Below are 21,054 nucleotides of genomic sequence, written 5' to 3'. Positions count from 1 at the left end.
GATTTCAAATCTGTTGGATAATGGCTCCAAGGGTTGGAGTTGACAGAGCCCGTGTTCAAGTTCCACACCTTATTCACTGTATAACCACTGATATATGTTAAATTTACATTAACATAAGTACAAAAAGTGAAAGTACTGAATATATGAATCATCATTTAGAGGAAACATGACAAATCCAGTTTTCAGAATGTTTAACTGTGTTAAGAGTAAAGACTATGACTATGTCTATGTCAAGCCATCTAGATTTTAAAACACCTCAGCGGCATATTGCTGGAGGATGACACAGGGCTTCAAATAACTGTCATTTTCTTAATGATTAGTCTGCTGATTATTTTCTTGAATAATCAGTTTATCTTTTGATCTATGTCACCAGGGGCGTTTCTAGAGTGGGGGCAATAACCACCCCTGAAATTGGCCACCCCATTAGTACGATTGGTTATCTGTCCAGTATCACGAGACCTTAGTTTGAACCAACAATGTAACGATTATTTTTAAATGTGCATTGTTTTCTTTTGTACATAGACTGCTCACAGCATAGACAAAAAACATATACAGGAAATTGGTTAAAGAACAAATCTATTTTTCACAGCCAAATGCTGAAAATAGAGATAGAACAGATGTAAAAAAAAAAAAAAAAAAAAGATGTGTATTTATTTCTGAGGGTTTAAAGAATAAAGTGTGGAATACTCCTGTGTTTGAAATAAAAACACAGCGATAAAAAATGTTAGTAATTAGAGTAGATATGAAAAAAATAATTAATGCTATTCTGATGAGTGTATGTGCATGCACATGTATACACATACATATGCATATATGTGCGTGTCTGCGTGCACATATGTGTTTCATGCCACCCCTGCATATAACTCAGTGCCCCACTTGTGCCATCCCAGTCAAAAAATGTCTGGAAATGCCCCTGCCTATCACAGATTCCTGAATCTCAAGTTGACTTTTTTTGTCTGAACAGTCTGAAACTAAAAAATTAGTTCACATACAACATAAAAAAAATCACCACAACTGAGAGGCTGACACTGATGGTTGTTTGTTTCTTTCATGTTTTGGAGCAAAAATGCCAAACACATACATAAGATCCTAAGTAATTTTCTGTTGATAAATCCATTTGATGCATGATAAAATGTAATGCTTGAATGATTTTATGATTTACAGGCCACTGTATTACACCGATGTCAATTAATATTTAATGTATAAACAAAGTATTTAAGTAAGACTGCATTATGTCTGTGACAAGAAACATCACTGAATCTTATTTATTTCCTTGTCTTTTTCCAAAATGCTTCATTTAAATCTTTTCTTCATTCCAGCTACGTTTGCGATGGAGATTAGCGTGGAGCATGATAAGAGAACAGGCAAAAGTCAGGTGGTCTCTACAGCAACCATCACCCCAGAAACCATCCAGCACAGGGGGCTGAAGGTGTACGATGATGGGCGCAAATCAGTGTACGCACTGCACCCAGACGGAGGCAAACTGCTCAATGGGGCAGTTGGAGAGATGACGCCCACAGAGGTGGAAGAGTTGCTGCATCAGGCCACAGATAAGAAGGTTCCCACTGAGGTGCAGTACCATCAGCCTGTCTATTCTGTACCCTACACAGGCAGCAGCAGGCCTTCAACACCCAGGACACCCAATAAAACACCAACACCCAGATCCAGCCCCTTCCAAGGTGCAATCACAACCAGAAATGGAGCTCAAACCCAGAGAAGCCAAGACCTAGAGGGATGGAAAACGCAGAGCAAAACACCCAGCCCTAACCTCATCCAGCAAGACTCCCTGTCAAGAGTCCAAAGACCTGGAGAAGAAACCAAGCTGCCCTTCTCCCACATTCCAGGACAATCCAACAGTGCCAAAACTCCACGAGGACTCACCAACAGCAAGGCGGACATGAACAGTCCAACCCCAGCAGCTCTTGTCTCAGTGACAGCCAGGTCTGAAGGAATGCCAGCACCCATACAACCTGTCTACAGGGCGGTGGATAGCCGAAGTCCTTCAGTAGCCAGCCACAAGTCCGAAGTTGATCCTGATAGCTTAATAGAGAGTTCAGGTGATTCTAACAGACACTCACCTTTCTGTGCAGAGAGCATGGCTTCTCTGAACCTCGTCAACACCCTGCCAGAAGAGCAACAATCAGGACCCATCACCATGATCTTCATGGGCTATGAGAAGGCTGACGATGAGGAGGAAGACATCCAGGCCGAGCTGGTTATCATAGGCAACAGTGATGATGATGACGATGCCCAGGATGTTAAAAATGAAAGCGATGGGGAGGAGTGTCTGTCATACCACCCCGAGGGATACAAGAGCAAAATCTTCCAACCCAAGGTGGGCGTAGCCACGGTTACAGGCTGCAGAGACATTATTGAAGACGCCTACACAAACTGGGATGATCTAGGGCTCCACAAGCCAACATTCATCCACAAGCCCGGGAAACACAGTCCCTACCTGCAGGGCCAGGGGGTGGATGAGTCCGCAAACACAGAGAAGATGAAGCTCTGTTCAACGGGAAGATAAGACAGAACTTCACCTGTTGCTGAGAAACTGGGTCATGGAAGGAATGCACAAGTAAAATTTAGATGATTAATTAGATGATGCTTTATTTCTTCATTCTTAGTCCTTCACCATGTATTTCAGTGGTTCGTAGGTTAAAACATATCATGTGTGTGAATGCATAACCTGCTGCCAATCTAACCTCCAACCTTATGCATTGCAAAAAGCCTCATCTTGACATGTCTGTGCTTTGTCCTGACTGAAGGAGGCAGCTGACAGCCACAGACACTGTGTCACTCTTTGTGCCGTGATGATTCAGAAAGCTTTATTGCCACCTCCTGGCAAATTAGTTTCATTACACAGTCACATTAACATGAACACTGAGATTTTCAAAGCCTCACCACTGCAGTTAGAATACTTTCGATACTACTGTCTAGAACAATATACTCTAGGTTTATAAATTGTGCAAAATAGATGTAATGCTGGTAAATAAAGCCTCTATTTTTCATGTTTTATACACTAGTATTGCCATTTTGAACACCTTGGATATTACCACAGATGTCCCATTTTTGCTGGTATATAACCTCCTCCAGCAGTAATTGCTTTGTCTTATAAATTCATTAGGAAGACCCCTTGAAATGACAGCTAGGCCACTTACCTTAATGGATTTTTGCTGTGGAGGAAACCTTTATTGATGCATCACTTACTTACATAACAGCAGGTCTGATGGCTTATTATAAAGTGAGTGACCCATGACCTTTTAACTGTAAACCTTATCATTAGAATAACTATTCTTAATGACTCACTCTCTAACCACTCATCAATTCTGAAATTTTAAATGTTAATAAATTGTTAAAGGTGCAGTAAGAGATTCTGGAGAAAGATAGTTGATTGTTGAGTCCCATCCCAAGGTGGAGCCGCGAGTTAATTATGCTATAGGATGATATAAATCAGCCAAAGGGATTTTTTACAACCAGGGAAACTAAATATCATCTTCATTAATGCCTCATTACTGAGCAATGCATTATGACCACAAGTATGTGGTGAGAGAATAATTTAGAGTGTAGAGAGAAAGAAAGAGAGAGAAGAGAAGAGAGGAAGCGATGTTTCCCCTGCAGCTTGTTCATGTCACTGTGAGTCGGGGTAATGGTGAGCCAAAAGTGGTCATAAGTGTCTTTTCAAAACATGACGCAGACACTCACTACAATATTTGTAATGCAAAATGCAAAGCTGGCGAGGTCAACTCGTCTAACCTGAGGAAACACCTGGTCAAACCTAATCTACATCCAAAAGCTGAAGAGTGCACTTTGTTTGAAAGCCTGGAAGCAAAGTCCCCTGCAGCAGCCACTGCTAACGTTAGCACGCTGCAGTTTAACCCTCCACCTTCAGGTCATTAATTAGCTTGTTGGATAAGTTGTTGTTGAAGGTAACTGGTAACTGTTTTGGTGAACATTAACTTAACATTTATACTAGCATTAGTACTCAGTCAACTTACCAAACTAAGCAGTATGTGAGCTTTATAAGTATGTCTGAAAACTAAGTATGAAACCAACAGTGCATGAACTGCACAAAGTTTATGGGGAAATATTAAAGTATGCAAGCAGAGCTGAACATGACACCATGCCCTGGTGACAGACTGACAGGCTGCAGGTTGTAGTGAGGAGAGGGAGGTAGGGAGGAATTTTATTTTGCGTGGTGTGTAAATGTTCTAAATAAATAACAAACTGTTCTAAATAAATAATTATGTTGAAACTGAGATATTTGGATTATTATTTTTACCACTGAAATTACATTTTGTTATTTCACAGAGAGTGAAGCATAAGATAACGTTGGGTATTGGTACCAAATTGGTACCAGTATCGGTTCAGATGTGGTCAGTACCCAACCCTAACCTCAACTCCATTGAACAGCTTTAAGATGAACTGACCTGGTCACCCAACGTCAGCGTCTGACCTCACTAATGCTCTTGTGGCTAAATGGGAGCAAATCCCTGCAGCCAGGTTCCAACATCTGCTGGAAAGTATCCAGACGAAGAGCCTACAGGATGCTAGCAGCACATTAATTCATGCACATGGTGTTACAGTCACATGTTAAGCAAGGAATGTTCAGGTGTCCACATACTTATATGGCTTTTTAAAAACTGTGCACCTGTGTGTGCTACTACATGTGTCTTTGTGCTAATTAAATATTTAGCCTGATAGTATCAGTGCTGCCACCTGATAAAGTAAGAGTACAGCCCTGGAATGACATAATCATTATGCTTTAAAGACTCAAGCCATTTTGTTCAAGAGGAAGAGGGAGAAGTGTTTTTTCTGGGTGGTTTGCCCACGTCTTAAGATCATAAAACATATACAAACATATATTATACATGCATTAATATAGGTGTGCACAACACTATTTTTCCAAGAAACATTTGAAAAAAGAAGAAAGAAAGTAAAAGATCACATAGAATTTTGTGAATGTTTTGCAGTGTAGCTAATTTATGACATAGTTCTGCTCAAACTATTTATGGATCTGTCAGGTTTCCCTTGCTGCAGAGAATGAGACGTGGTTTTGATTGAACTAACTGACCTGTGTGCTGTTACTGCCCCTCTGATTAAAAAGATTTCCTCATCAACTGATGGAGACAAAGTTGTTTTTGTGCATCTTTTTATCATGGTAATAAAACTGTTGGTTGTTATCTAAAGGGATACTTCAGATTATTTGAAGTGTGATTGGGTGAGGAACCTCTCCATTCAGTGTTTTACCCACAGTAGATGGCAGTCGACACACCCACAGTTTGGAGAAGCAGCAGAGGACCGGTGTGGGAGGTCAGGCAATGTACTGTTGTGGGCATGCAGTAAAAAAAAATCTATTTTAAAGGCTCGGTTCAGATTCACCAAAGTCACACAAATAAGCTAACGGATTCAGGCAGTGGTAGACCAACAACTCATGTGTTCTGTGAGGTAAAATCACTAATTTTGCCCATGGAATTTGGTTGGTTTGGACAATCATACTTAGCTATGTAACAACAGTTTCCCATCAGAAAAGTCTGTCTGACAGAAAAGTTAGGTGGTGAAAAAATTGTAAATATAGGTTGCACTTAAAGTTATATCTTTTTTTAATGCATCTAATACATTTTGCTGCTTCTTCAAACTGTGGGTCTGTTGATCACCATCTACTGTAGGCAGTCTGACACACCAGATGCACACACTTGGCATAAGTGCCTGCCATTGTTCGCTTGCTTCAAGCAGCATCAACTATCAGGAAACAAGAACAACCTACTTCCTGAAAACGGAAAATTAGAGCTTGGGCCCTTTCTCCAGCTCTGAGATCAGGCCATATGAGACTACTGTAGGTAATATAACTATGGATAGGTACTTCATACAACCACACTGCAAAAAATCCTGTATTCATCACCAAAGCAAGCTCAATTACATGGTTAAGAAACGACACACAAGTCTGAGACTTTTGTTAATTATATTGAATTAAATACATTGATTAATTGCATTTAGTAACACCTTTAGGGCCTGTGAATATGCTTATAAAGATGTACATGTGTCCATAAATCCAGGACAGCAGGTTTGCTCTGAATCCCGTCCGCATAAACACAAGCACTGACAACTGAGTGAATTGACTGTTGTTGTTCTGCTGCTCATGTAAAACACTTGTCCTTGGTTGCTTTCTCTTCCTCTCTGTGGCATTATGAAAAACATGGAGGAGGGTGGAGAAAAAAAAAAAAAAAACGAGGTGGCACCTTAGACATCATGCTTAAAGGATACAGTTATATAACAGCAATTTCTTATGTAAGACAAAAACCTGAAAAGTGAGAAACCCTGGGCCATCTATTGTTATTACTGTCACCAAGATTCAATATTCACGGTGCATCTGTCTTCCTGTTCACTGCTGGAAGAGTGTACTGAACCACAGGGTGGATGTATTCCCCTGTCCTCCTCTGACAGCAACGCACATGCATTGTTATCTGAGAAATATTAAATTTCTTTGCTTGATAAGATGACTCATATTTCTCTATCCAGGGACTGATTAGAGTCAAGAAGACAGTGTGGATGTAGTACTTCCTTCCTGAATAGTGATCATCATCAGAAGTGTGACCTCAACCTCTTTGTGACTTTTCCTTTTCCATTTTTTGACTGGAACATCTATGGTTAAGGTTCGGCTAGGTTTGGGCACAAAACTGCTTGGTTAAGGTCATGGAAAGATGGGTAAAAGAAACCAATATTGACTGCTTGAAACAGAAATATATATGTATGTATAGGAATGACATGATAATCAGTTTCACAATTCTGCAATAAAATTCCTGACAATTAGAATTACTGTTTCAAATTTTGATTATTATGATAACTGTACTTTGAAAATCTCACAGTAAATACTGTCCAGCATCAACCAAAGTTAGCAACAGTCCCCAGACACAGGTGTAGCAGCAACATGGGTTTGTTTTGCGTGCATTATTTTTTTTTTCCCAAGACTGTGTGGTTAGCTGTGAGCGTGTGTGTAAATTAGGGTTGGGGGATTGGACGAATACATCACCTGTTGGCGATAGGATGAATCCATCAACCGCTGCTTTGTTTGGACGATTTTTGGGGCGATATTTGTCATTTTATTTTCGCTGATGTAATCGTCTACTGCTGCTCCGCGCCGCGGTCTTATCCAGCGGCACGGTACACACCCACTCAGCTGGACCATGAGTGCTCTGAGCTGGGTGAGGAGTGAGAGGAAAACAACCTGCAGAGTTGGACTCTTTGCACTGTTTTCATGTGGTGAATTAAGGATTTAACCAGAGTTGGTGATTGTTGGATGAGTGTACATACTAACAATAACTTTGGTGTGTTTTTTGAATGAAGTTAATGAAGCCAATTAAGCTCATCTTACTTTGGTAAAGGAACTTAAATTCAGAAGGTGTATAGTTGTATTTCTCTATTTAAAAGGAAAGAAGCTGTGAGAATATTTAATTTCTTCTAAACTTTGTGAGTTTATTTTGTACACTGGGTGTAATGAATGTTTGTAGCATAGATAACAGTAAATCTGTTGGTTGGGCACATCTCCCAGCTGAGACTCTAGAAGACAAGAGGACGTGGGGGGAGACAAAGATATCACCGCTGATGGATGGGCTGACAGTGGTCGGTTGGAATATTTTAACATATCGCCCAACCCTAGTGTAAACTGACACCTTGGAGAGGCTAAGCAAGGTGGTTGTGGTAGATGAATGGATCAAAAACAGACTTTCACCCAGGAGACAGGTCTTTGTGTCCAGTGTGAAGCTAAATGGCACTTTTTTTTCTTAAGACTTCGTTGACTTACTATTTTCAGTTTTCAGTCAAACTTCAGTTTAAGCACAAAAACTACTTGGTTAGGTTACAAAAAAATATAGTTTATGGTTAAAATGGACCCTTTCACAACATGGACACAGCTTAATACAAGTAACCAATCATAGCACAGTAAGGTGGAACAAGGCAGCACAGTCTTGGGGAAAAAATAAACACAAAACAATGACATCAGAGGACACAATGCCATATCAAATAATTGAGATTTTCAAAATGAAAGTTGGTGAAATGATTTCAGTGGTGTTCATTCATACTTTTAAAATATTTCCAGCAAATGTGAAGAAAACCACAATGATATTGATAACTGTGATCATTTTGATCACTGTAATAATGATATGAAATTTTCATACCGTTTCATCTCTACGTGCATTGACACCATATTGGCCTTTGGATTGTATATCAGTGTCATGTCGCCATATTGAACAGGGCTAGACTGGCCTGTGAACAGATACATGAAAACAGAGGAACTTTGTTTTTACTGGATTTAAAGAAATATAAAGTTTACATTTCTAGTAGGTTCATAGTTAAGATAGTTGATACAGGAGTTTCTGAGCTATCAATATAAGCAATACTTTCCTGAAAACCCTGTTGTATGCAGTCTGAGACATGTCCTCTGTCCTCTGGTGGAGTATCAGTGCACTGCAGACAACAGCCACCCTGCAAATGCAAAATGCAAAATCCAACATGGCTGTCTTCACATAGTGAGTTGCACATTTTTGTCAGGAAAATCTTTGCTAATTTTTAAAGTTATAGTTAGAGTACGTTATATTGTTACTAATATTTCAATATGAATATTTACTTACTTACTTACTTACTACCTATAATTACTTAATATTTTGTACCTAATGTTATAGTAAAATCATGTTGAATATGTGAGTATCAAATTAGAATGGAAATTGAGATATATACATGTGTGTTTATGTAAAACCTGTTCTCGATTATAATGATTTGTATGATGTAAACAATTATTAGCAAATGACTACCTGCTAATAATTGTCTTTAATTGTTTTTCACTAAAAGAATTCCTGGGCTATCATAACTGTATGTTATATTGACCAGTTCAGTTCAGTTTACATTGATCAAGCTGTTTTTGCCAAACACAAAGTGAAATGAAAAGGTTCCTGTGTGGAAAAAAAGAGCCAAACTAACTGACATGTGCTGAGCAATGAACAATACTTGTGACTGTTTCAAAAATCTACATTATTATGACCAATTAATTAACACAAACAAAATATCTATTTTTCTAAAACACTTTAATTTCAACAAATTTTTAGTTTTTTGTCAGTTATTTATTGTGTCAGGCTTCACACGGTGAGAGAAAGAAAAAAATCTTTTTCCTTGTCCATGCAGATTAAGAAAGGTTAAGAAATGTAAATGTTTTAGTGTTTTTTATCCAGAAAATTTGCAGCTCCCCTATTTACAAGTATTTGTTCACAGGACAGTCCTGCCTGGTTCAATATGATGGCGAAGCATTGCGACAGACCAAAGCATTCAATGTAGTCGTAGTAGCACTGGTCCCCACTGTCAAAGACATACTTTATTGGCCTTGTAATCCACCATAAAAATTTTATTTTCAATGCTTTGAGCACCACTAATGATATTCCACAGAAAAACCTCACAGACAGATATTTGAGAACGTGACATGTGGGTGGGGAACATGGAGTACAGGACAGACTGAGTGTCCAATGTGTCTGTATGGGAAGTGGAATGAAGAAGAGACAGTATGCAGGTTATATTATCAAGGTGTGACCAGAGACACAATGATAAATGGTAAATGCACCTCCCTAATCTTCCATCCACTCAAAGTGCTTTTACATTATATGTCAGCATTCACCTATTCACACACTTTCAGACACTAATGGCATGGTGCCAACCAGGAGCTTACTTACACTCAGATGTTCACACACACACACACACACACACACACACACACACACACACACAGTTCAGGGCAATTCAGGGTTCAGTATGTTGCCTAAGGACACTTTGACATGTTGACTAGAGGAGCCAGGGACTGAACCACCAACCTGCTCCACTTTCTGATTCAGAGTCGCCACAGTATCCATCACTATCCAAATATCATTATCTCCCTCCCTCCTCCTTACAGGCAAGATGGGTGAGAAGGTAACAAAAATAGGGATATATTCAGCTTGTGTCTTGCCTGTCTTTTGTGGATCATAGCATATTGGGTATTGAATGAATCTCCAGATTTTCCAGTTTAAGATGAGACCTAACTTTTCTATGGATGTCAGTTTCTGAGCCACAACAAGGGTTGAAAAAGCCTGCATCCTGGGTCAGGGGTCTGCAACCTTTACTCTCAAAAAAGCCACTTTTGGCCAACAAAAGAAAAGACGAAAAGACTTCCATATAGAGCTATACATAGGGAGCCCAGGGAGACCCACGACTAGCCACCAGCAAAATTTAGAGGAAACAGCACTGAACCCATAGGCTATAACACACATTTTAGTTGACGAAAATACACACACACATACATGTTTATATCTCACGTGCACATGACTATCTGAACTGGGTGTGTGAGTTGTGATGGTGTGCAAACAGCATGTTGGGACTTTAGGAGACTTGGATTACACCAGACAAGCAGTATGGAGACATTTTATGTTTTTTTTGCCAGATGTTTTTTACGTTTGAAAACTGGTCACCATTCACTTCCACTGTTTGGGACTAAACATAAACCCAACCCTCAATCAGAACAAGAGTGAGTAGATAATGTTTGAATTTTCATTTTTGGGTGAACTATCCCTTTAAGTATCATGATTTCTTTTATGATTTGTGAGGCGGTTTTTATGTTTCAATAGCTTGCACTGAGTCCATTAGCTTGATGCTAATGTATAAAGGGAATTCCCATTGACATGCTAACATTGATTTTAATGGCTCACATTTGTCGTGTGCAGCTTTCAAGAGCTCTGTTCAATCTGGCCAAACAGCTTGTTTTTTATTATTATTTTCTCCTGGCACCAACTTGATGACAGACGTAGTTTCTTCAAAAACTATTTACTGCTTTTAGACGCAGTATAGCAATGATGCTGCTGAAAGAAAAATGACTTATGTGAGCTGGATTGTTTTTGGAAATAGGACTCATGATGTGCAGTCTTGATGGTCTAGTGTTAAAAAAATCAATGAAAAAATCCTATAAATCATAATACAGAATCACAATAATTGTAGAATTGCAATACATATTAAATTGCCACCCAGGTATCGTGATTAGAGCTGCACAATTAATTGCAATAAAATTCAAGTGCAGTATCCAAATTGCAGAACCAGAGTGCAATTTTTTGAAAAAGGAAAAATGGGTGAAGCATTATAATGAGGTACTGTAGTACTGCAGAGATGTCCTGGCCTAAAAAAAAAATGTGAGAGAAAATCAAAGAAAACATGTTTGTTTGGTAAGGATCTCAATTAATATCACACCATCACAATTCTAATATTTTTTTTTAGTGAACATGAAAACTGTAATGCAAAATATTGCATATCACAGTCAAAATAATCACAATATGACTTTTAAACCAATATGTGCTGCTCTAATTGTAATCAACCAAAACTGACATCCGTGGTACAGAGTTAAAAAAAAAAAGAACTCACTCAAAAGAAATGTTTGATACTGTACAGTGAGAACTACAGCATGGCTCACACTAACAAAATACAAAACACATGACTGAGACATTAAATCGTTGCCAAATTAATTATTAATTATGTTTTTATACAGATTTTTCATGAGACAGAAACAATCTTTGTGTTTTCTGTTTTTAAGCAGAAAGAAAACATGCCCACAGAAACACAAAATGATTTTTCACCCCAAACTCTTCAGTCAAATATGTAAAAGTAGGTGTAACTTCAAAGAAAGAGGCAAGCAGGGAGAAATAAGCAGGTGGTTCAAAACAGTCCCGCTGTGGGATAGAAAGCCTGTACGAGCACTAGATGAGCTCCTCTCTGCCTGAGTGTGTGTTCATCAGAAAAAAGCTCAAGTATTGGCTGTCTCAGTGCACCCCCCCTTCCACCAGCCATCCAATCAGAGGCAGCAGCAGCAGGCAGAGCTGCCAGTGTGAGGCTGCACTCAGAAACAGAACAGAGCCCTCTGCATTACCCGCCACACTGTCTCAGGTAGGTCCATTAACACATACACACACACAAACACACACACATCCAAAAAGTTTACAAAGATTTTCCTGTGTTTCTGAGTATAGATCCACACTGCATTATCTGCTGCGCCTGCTGAAATGGAAATCACGTCATGTGTTTTGGTATTGATGTGGAAGGAGGGATGCTGCAAGCTCCCAGCAGAGCTCAGTTATTGGGTTGATAATATGCTGTGTATCGACTAGCTGCAGTAGTCCGTGTGTGTGCCAGTATATGTGTGTGTGTGTGTGTGTGTGTGTGTTTGGGCTTAGAGGGTGTGAGTGAGCAGTGAGGTTAAACTGTCCTTGTATGGAGTGGATAAACGCGCCTGTTTTTGAGATTATATTTTAATTATATTTTAAATTTTTTACTTTAAATGCTAATATTAGCTAATTAAATAATACTTTTAAATCATTGGCTGACCTCTATTTCAACATTTTATCTCATTAGTGGTATCCAGCCATACAAATAGCTTTGGTTGAATTTGCCTGCAGATCTGTGTCTGAGAATTCTTTTTATTTATTTCTTATCATTTGTGAACTGAGTCTTTCAGGTTTGTTGAATTTTGTTTTTGCATCATGCACCAAAGAAAACTCAAACTTGTATCCAGTATGTCCAGTTATTCAGTTTGAAAATTAAGGTTGCTGAGGTGTTCCTGAAGAGCAGCATTTTTGTGTTTGTGAACTTCAGTGCTGATAAATGCTTCACTATTTGTTAAAGACTCCAAAGTTGTAGTCGTCTGTTTCACCTCCACGTCTGTGTTTCATGAGGCACGTTCGCTCGGGATAAACTGAAATGAAATAAACCCTCTGATTTGACGTTGAGGCTCTGTTGAAAGACAGAAGAATTTTCCATACCACATGGTGCCATGCGTGTTGTCCATCTCATCATCTATAGAGATTGCACTCCTCTGATGGATTTGAGCTCGCTGTCTCTGGGAATAGTTCTCCATACTGTGCATCGAGACGAGCCTCCTGAATTTGCGCCCAAATTGCTGTCAAAACCTTCATCTATAATCGCCAAAGCAGTCTCCGTAATACTCAACTCAGACAGAGGCAGAAAAAAGGCACAGAGAAATGAAAAAACTTTCTGGACTGAAATATTATCCAAGGGTCTCATGGCACCTCATGCAATAGTCAAAGAATTTGATCTATGACACAAATTTTCCATTTTTTTCTTGACACTCACTATGTTTTTCAAGGTAATGCATTATCCACGGGCACGTTAGCAATATTAGAGAGGTGAACTGTGTCAGTGATGCCAATTTATAAGATAAAGATGGTTTATAAGATAAACAGTAAAACTGTTAAAGTGTATGACACTGAAGATTTCATAATTAGAAAAACTACCCATGGTGTGATAGAAGGGGTGTGACTTTGTCTCTCTATAAATATACACCATCTGGTTACATTTTCAAAATAAAGCTTCCTGAAAAACCAACATGTTCTCATTCCCAACTCAAATCAGCAGCTTCATCAGTGGCCCTGTCCTTCAAACTAGGACCCTGTAGGTACCCCTGTAGCGTCAGATTTGCACATGCAGGGCATTGAAACTCATTATAGACGGCCTTTAACATTAATTTTAGTAATTATTTCTCACTCATACATGGCTGTTAAATTAAACATAAAGTACAAATAGCAAGAAGACACACAGTGTAAAGCTAACATCAGCAGTGCAGACATTACAATGAAGAAACATCTAGAAAATCTATCTTAAGTGACTTCTATTAATGCAAACAGAGTCCACATGTTGATCCTGATATATTGTACATTAGTGCGAAGGTAAACAGGGCCATGCTGCTGTCTCACTGCTGCTGTTGCACAGATGGCTCTGAACAACTGTGTTAAGAAATGTTTAGTTTTTGGAGCCTAAAGAGAGCCATATTGTTGCACCTCTGTCTAAAACACTCCCCCACTTGAGATGATCGCAGCAAGGCTTGTGTTCTGCAGCTTGTTTTCCAGGTGTATCCATGCTTTGAGTGGGTGCAGCAGTTTAGTTCTGTGATGTGTCGATGTACTTTACGTAAATCAACATGTTTGTGGAATTGATGACATCGACAAGTCGCTCCAGCTCTATTGTAAATATCACATCTCACAAATATTTCTTTTTTAAAAGGACTCAATTAATTCCTAAAACAGATGCTCACTGTAGTTCTCAACCAACATTACCCAAACAGGAGGAAATAGTGCATTTGTTGTGGACTATTTTCAGTGGTGAATCACTCCACATTTGGTATTCCAGCAGTGAGTGTGTCTGCCAGCAGGATGGTGTAAACCAGGGATGGACAATTATTTTTCATGGGGGGGCACATGAGAAATTGATCATGCTGCTGTGGGCCAGACACAAATGATCCTAATAATGACCAAATTTTTAATAACTGAATAGTCAGAACTGTTTTATATAGGACACTTCAACTAATATTTTGCTGGCAAAGTCCAAAACCTGACATTTTACAGTGTACCATGCATGTATACAGGTTGCAATGATAGAAGCAGCAAAAGTAGAACCACTTCAACAACATAAATATAGAGCACTGAGTAAATAAAGTTACAGCTTAATATAAAAGATACAGTTCATTATCATTACCAATGAACACAGCACTGAGTTCTTTCAAAATAAAGCTCCTATAACAATTTAATGGTCATCAAAATGCTATTGACTGTCTTTGCTAGATTTTTCATTTTTGATATTTCTGATGGCCTTGAGGGCCACATGAAAGCCAGGTCTGGTGTTGAACTGAGTCAAAATTAAGTACAGTGTTGCAAATAGCAGAGACAATTTTCCATGGAATGAAGGAACATGTCACCCAGCCAGCAATGTGGCTCACTGATATGTTTTTAATAGTTTTTGGACAACAAAGAAAGGGAAATATGAATTACTGGCAGCCTTACTTCATAATATAAATGAAAGTTAATTAAATGAATGTTTTATAGTCATTTCAGTGGTGCTTATGTCTTAATAGACAGTATAAAATGATGGCATTATATTTGCACAGCAGCCTGCAGCTGTCTTGCACAGACCGCTGCAATGATTGCATGTGAATTCACAGTCGATGTTTTCAAGGCTTTCACAACCAGAAAATGGAAACTCTTACACATGTCAGTGCCTGTGTGTAGCTGCAACAAATAAAGAAAGAAGTGCACAAACACACACACACACACACACACCCCATCTCTCTATGATAGATTTGTTTCCCTCTGAGTACATCTCTGTCGTATTTGTTTCATCTGTTAGACTGAAGCTTTGCATACAAGTGAATGCATTTTGTGTGTTTGTGTGAATGTTTCTCGCTCACTTTCTTCTGCTTTGAAGACAAAGAAAGCCCCGACAGCCCCGTTCTTTTCACTTAGTGTTGACAGGTTGAAATACATTGAGAAGAAATCAGCAGAGCTGTAATGGAGGGTAAACACACTCAATGAATTCATTATTTTTAATGGTGGAAAATAATTTGCCACCTCCATGTGGCCTCATCGAAATCTTGATGGAATAAATTGAGGGCAGAAATTAGAGCTGTTCTGATGTCTTGCTTGGCAATAATCACAGACTGGACAGTCTTTTATTTTCCTGGTGCATAACTGGAGAAAAGACTTCCACGTCCAGAAGATATAAAAAGGCTGAACGAAGCTTTTCCATGTGGAATGCAACATGTCACACATTTCAAGCTTCCACTGCTGTTACATAAACTCCATAGTAGAGGTACTTCATTTCCCTGTCCTTTTTTTTCCTTTGCCAGGATTTAAAACACACTAAGATGTCAGACTTTGAATTTGGAGGACAAAAACCTCTTGATAATTCGAACACGTGTCCAACCTCAACCTCAAATGTGACATTTTATGAGGAGCTTAAATGTCTCACTGAGCTCAGAGAGAAGTGGGTACTCAGTTCAAGTGTTGATTCACAAGGTTCTTGCCTTTCTTGATTTTAGTGACACCCTCACAGAGACGGTTGGTCATTGTGATATTTTTCACTTGGTGTACTCGCTGGTCTCACATGCTGCGATAATTGAGACCCTGACAGTATCAGTTGATTTTTCAAATGCTGATAACCACTGGTGGAACAGCTTTCACGTGTTCTAAAAAACTGTTAGGGTTTATATGGACCCACATGCAGGCATCAAGGCAAGGCTCAGAGGGGGGAATGTGGCTGTGGTCATGATGCACAAGAGAACAGGGTTAACTAGAATCTTACATTCAGGAGGCTGAAACAATGACTGGAGTGAAGCATGCATGAAGCATGGCTCAGTTTGATCTGGACCAAGACTACCTCTTCTTGCTGGATCAAAGTCTGTCGTTTTAGTCTGGACCTTGGCCAGGGGGAGGTTTCACACCTATAATTTTGGCCCGGATCAAACTGAAAAATCTGAAAATTCAGACAAAAGGAGGTAGGTGTGTAAGAGTTACACATGTGATCTAATTTTCCAACCCAACAGTAGTTTCATGGGTGAAAGTCCTGTGTTTGTTTGACCCATTCTTCCATTCCAGACTCCTCAATGTGCAGACTTCCTTGTTCTTTATATTACATCACCTGAATTCAACAGCACATCAAAACATTCAAGCTGCATTTGACACACTGGGAGTGAGAATCCACAGTAAGAACATATAAGAACTGGGATTCTTTCTCTCTGCACTGACTTCTACTCTTCAGTTTTTGGTTTTGTTTGGTTTCTCGTTAGTTTCATTCTTTTTTGAGTTAAAACTCGAAAAATATACCAATTTTAAGCAACACTTCATGCTTGGTAAATTCAGCAAGTTGTCCACAATATTTCCCTACGTTCAGCCATGTAATTTTATTTTCCTAAATTTCAAAGTAGAATCACTAGAATTTGTCAGTAACTGTTAGTGCATGCACCAGACAGACAGCTGATTGTTGAGTCTCCTTCCCAGGATGTCAAATACCAATGTTTGGGGTTGGTAAAGTGTCCTGAGCGGCAAAATAATGAGGAAATAAACAGGTTTAGGTGGAGGCTGGGGTTTCTGCAGATACAGGCACCGCCAAACACTTCTGATGGGTCTTTAGTGATGATTGAGAAGGATCATTTATGTATGACTGGATGCATTGCTTTTACACATGGAGGTGGCATTTCTGTAAACATAACAATCATTATTGTGCAGAACAAGACATTTACTGGAACAAACTGATTCGTCATTGTTTGGCGCCCAGCAGCCTCGACTGTAACACTTCTCTCCAAACTTACTGTTGATTTGTGGAGTTTCAGCACAGTGACAGGAGTGTCAAAACAGTAGCAGTCTTGATTTTTAAGGCTTACAGTAGTTATGACTCTCACTGCATAGATGGGACACACACACTTTTGATTGAGATTGATACACTGCGTGTGTGTGTGTGTGTGTGTGTGTGTGTGTGTGTGTGTGTGTGTGTGTGTGTGTGTGTGTGTGTGTCTGTCATTAGGGAACAGCCTCAGGGAGCCTCATCTCCACTCTCAGCCTCATCTTAATGACAGTTCTGCCAATACTCCCGTGTGTGTGTGTCTGTTATGTCACTGTTCACACACAAGGCCACCAGAGTTCAGTTTCATTCAGTTACTTCTCCAACAAAGCATCATACGGACAGTATAGTGTAGTGTTTGTTTCTACCAGCCTGTCTTATTTGGATGCTGTTCTCTGGATATGATTTCCGTGTGGATGTTCTACATGTTGACGGTACGTACAGTGGAGCTCAGAGCTGCTGTGTTGGGTAGAAGAGCAATGAATAGTTTTAACTCTACATTCCCAAGTGGACCTAATGAAAAGGAAAAAGCAAAATAAGATCTTGTTTTTGTCTAGCCTGTGTCTTCAAGACATGAATGAGCTTAGTTTAAGACCAATATGAGACTGACCATTTTCTCATAATTCTTAAATTCGGCACCTGAGAAACACCTTTGGCTCGAGACTAATTTGAGCCCAATTTAAAATCTGAACATAAAATGTTCTTTTTTTCTGTCTCACTGCACTGATCTTAATTTTGTCTTTAAGAATCAGCTGTTGGGATAGCAGGGAGATCTAAATGAAAACTCACTTGTCTTAAATTAGATCTTAAATTTGTCTCAAGTCTCCATACAGAAAACTATGAGACACCACTGAGTTCAGCAAAACATCTTCTGACTTTCTTTTGTTTTTCTCCTTTTTCCTCCTAAGGTGGGGTCTAGGAGAAATAGATGAGATGTCAATGAGCTCAAAATAAGAATCTAATTTATTTCTCATAAGACAAAGGAAAGACGAATTGTGAGAGACAAGATTTTCCTCTGGGGAAATGCATCTAAAGCCATAAAATTAATATTCTCTAAAACTTTTTCTGACTCATCTTTTAACTTAAGAAAACATAATTTATTAAATCTGTAACACAGAAAGCAAATATATAAATGATATCTGAGCTGTATCATTGTCAGTTAATTGTTGTTTCTCTAGAGACACCCTGCTGTTAGACATAAAGCAGCTTCATTATAGACCTGCAGTATGGTTCATGCTGTATACAACTTCTTGTTGCTGTAAACAGGTTTAGTCAATAATTAGCAATTTTAAGATGTATTAAGGCTGGTATTATTTTATGTTTTTCTTATTGTCAGCAAATGCCATGAAAAGACCAAAACCAACACGTGGGATGTAACAATACAGAAAACTCAGCGCATTATTACTACAGTAAAAACTCTGTGATATGATATTTATCACAGTATTAAAAAACTAAGACAAATAATGTCCAATAAGAAATGTCATTTTTACAGCATTGTTTATTCACATAAAATCTGTTTTCCCTTTATCTTAAAGTGCTTTGCTTTTTAAAATCAAAGAAGATGTCCTGAACTAAGCATGTGTCAGACAATTTGCATGAATTCTGTTTTTTGTGCACAATTGCAAAACAAAATAATGCAGCAGTCAGTAGCAGCTTTTATAAACTAAAATAATAAAATGATATAATTAACCATGTAATATCATAGTATATAATGTCACAGTCTGGTACGCTATCGAGACGTTTTTTTTATTGTGATATTCAATATATTGTTACAATCCTAAGCATCATACATGAAAAATGAATATAGCTAATGTTAGCAAGCTAATTACATTTTCACTTACAGTATGTGCAAAACACGTCAGTGTGCTTGTGGAGGTCAGAGAAGGAGTTTTTAATTAGCAGCACTTCATCATGTAACTGTTGACGTTTTAGATTTTGGTATAAAATGTAGCCAAATGTGTTCTGGGATTGTTGCTGGAGCTGCATCTTGTTGTGGGTTTGCTCTGTCATCATCACATCGTGATCAAAACACAGGTGATGCTTATTTTTTTCTTCCAGGCAGCAGCAACTTGGAGAGGTGTTCCGAACACTCTCCCCCGAACACTCAATCCACACATTTAGAGCAAACTAGTTGTAATGAAGGTATGAATAACAAATGTAGAAGCAAAAAGTTGAATACTGACTCAAAAATATGTGAGTAAAGAGTAGAAGTACATTTTTGAAAAAGGAAAACTACTTTTTTTACTCATGTATCTTATTTGTAATGCATAAGTACATCCAGTTGGGGACTAGTTTTAGTGTCAGATTTATCCACATCTGGTGCCCTTTTTGTGGCAGGAGGACGGTGTGTGTGTGTGTGGTAATGGTTATGAATGAAGATGTCATCCAGTGCAACAGTGTGGCTCACTGATATATTTTAATAGTTTTTGGACAACAATGGAGCTCTACAGCACAGAGGAAGAAAATGTATTAGGCTTTGATACATACACACACAGTACTTGTTAGTACCTAGATTAAGAAGAGACTGCAAGACTGCACTACGTGAGCTGCCTCTAGTGGTACAAGGAGCAGTTTGTGTTTGTCGTAGTGAGGATTTGCTTGGATTATTCTTTTATTAAGGCCCGAGCACCAATAATGGTAGTATTATTTGTTTTATTATTTGTTTTCTTCATCTTCTTAAATTGCATTTTATGGGGCCAAACATGCTGGATGGTTCATGAGACTTGACACACACATTAGCTGTGAAAAAAATGTTTTCTGATATAAGTTTTGGTGGTAGGCGTGGCCACATGGCCATGGCCACTGCAGGCCCTGACTGGCGCTGGGGTGCAAAGGCCCATCCAGTGCTGCTTGCAGCTTAAATCAGTGAACTATATCTCTCACCCTAGGCAACATGTGTCACCAACACCAGTCTCACTGCCCCTTGTAACTTTATCTTACCTGAAGCGTTTTATCAGCGTCTCCTGGTGCTTTCATCAGCCATGAAGAGAAAGAACGAGTAAGACCCACTGCTCTGTGACTACATCCCGGTACAACAACACACAGACACTGTAGCTTCAACAGCTAACGTTAGCTTTTGTAGGGAGAAAATCATGACGCCGCTTTCACAACTTCTGGGTGTTACGTCTTTCTAATTACAAATCTTCACGTTTTGATACAGTTTTCTACAAACCGCAACTGTCTTGACTTGAAAAATTATCTTTTAAATGGACAAACATCATATGTTTGATTTGTGGCACAATTCAAACAGGATCAAAAGATAATTTGTCTCTTGCCATTATTTCTGGTTTCATGGTGGTCCACCTGAAGGGGCGTGATGGGAACGGGAACTTCTACAAAAACAAGTTCAGATCGGGAGGAGAATACTTTGAGCAGCTGTGTTGAAAATGAAGTGGATGACAGTGAGGCGAGCACAAGTGCTACTGACTACTTAAGAGGCACCAGTGAAGTGTCCACAGCACCTGCTAGCTTTGGAGAGCTTAATAATTTGTGAGTTAATACGTGATAAAAAAAAGTTTGAGAAACACTGTGTTAGTAAAGTAAAATATAGAACATTACCAGAATAACTGGATTCAAGACATTTTAAAACTTTTAAAAGGTTAGGTATTTGCTCAGTTGAGGAAATGTAAGGATTTGTGCTGCTGTTGGATTAGGCTCAAGAAATCACCTGTCCAAAGATTTATTGCTAGCTTGAAGGGTATCAGAATACTAATACATGGACATATAGATCTGAATGCATACAGCACATTTTGTGAAGAGAAGAGGCTGTAGCCTGCAGTCTGTGGAGGACACTTGCTGTGATGCATTCAAAGCCATTTTTTTTTAAACACATTTTCTACAATAGCATGCAGCAGACTTCAAACGAGAGCTCTGATA

At 38.9% G+C, this 21,054-nt stretch overlaps 1 protein-coding gene across 3 annotated transcripts in view; it reads left to right on the top strand.

Moving 5' to 3' along the window:
* The window catches only part of palmdb (palmdelphin b), a 91,021-nt gene that overhangs the window by 46,071 nt on the left and 23,896 nt on the right, over positions 1-21,054 (top strand). Inside the window, exon 8 of one of the 3 annotated variants that reach the window (XM_084747105.1) lies at positions 1,320-4,256. The exons of the other annotated variants lie outside the window; for them this stretch is intronic. Within the exon in view, the coding sequence (XP_084603231.1) occupies positions 1,320-2,524 (1,205 nt within the window). The 3' untranslated portion in view covers positions 2,525-4,256. Of the gene's footprint in view, positions 1-1,319; positions 4,257-21,054 lie in introns of those variants that run through there. 3 annotated transcript variants of the gene reach the window in all.

This window comes from Lutjanus erythropterus, chromosome 21 (genome assembly GCF_056507025.1).
Source record: "Lutjanus erythropterus isolate fLutEry1 chromosome 21, fLutEry1.hap2, whole genome shotgun sequence".
Classification (NCBI taxonomy): domain Eukaryota; kingdom Metazoa; phylum Chordata; class Actinopteri; order Lutjaniformes; family Lutjanidae; genus Lutjanus; species Lutjanus erythropterus.
The sequence above is the reverse complement of the archived record's forward strand: the minus strand, read 5'-3'. Positions and strand labels throughout refer to the sequence as shown.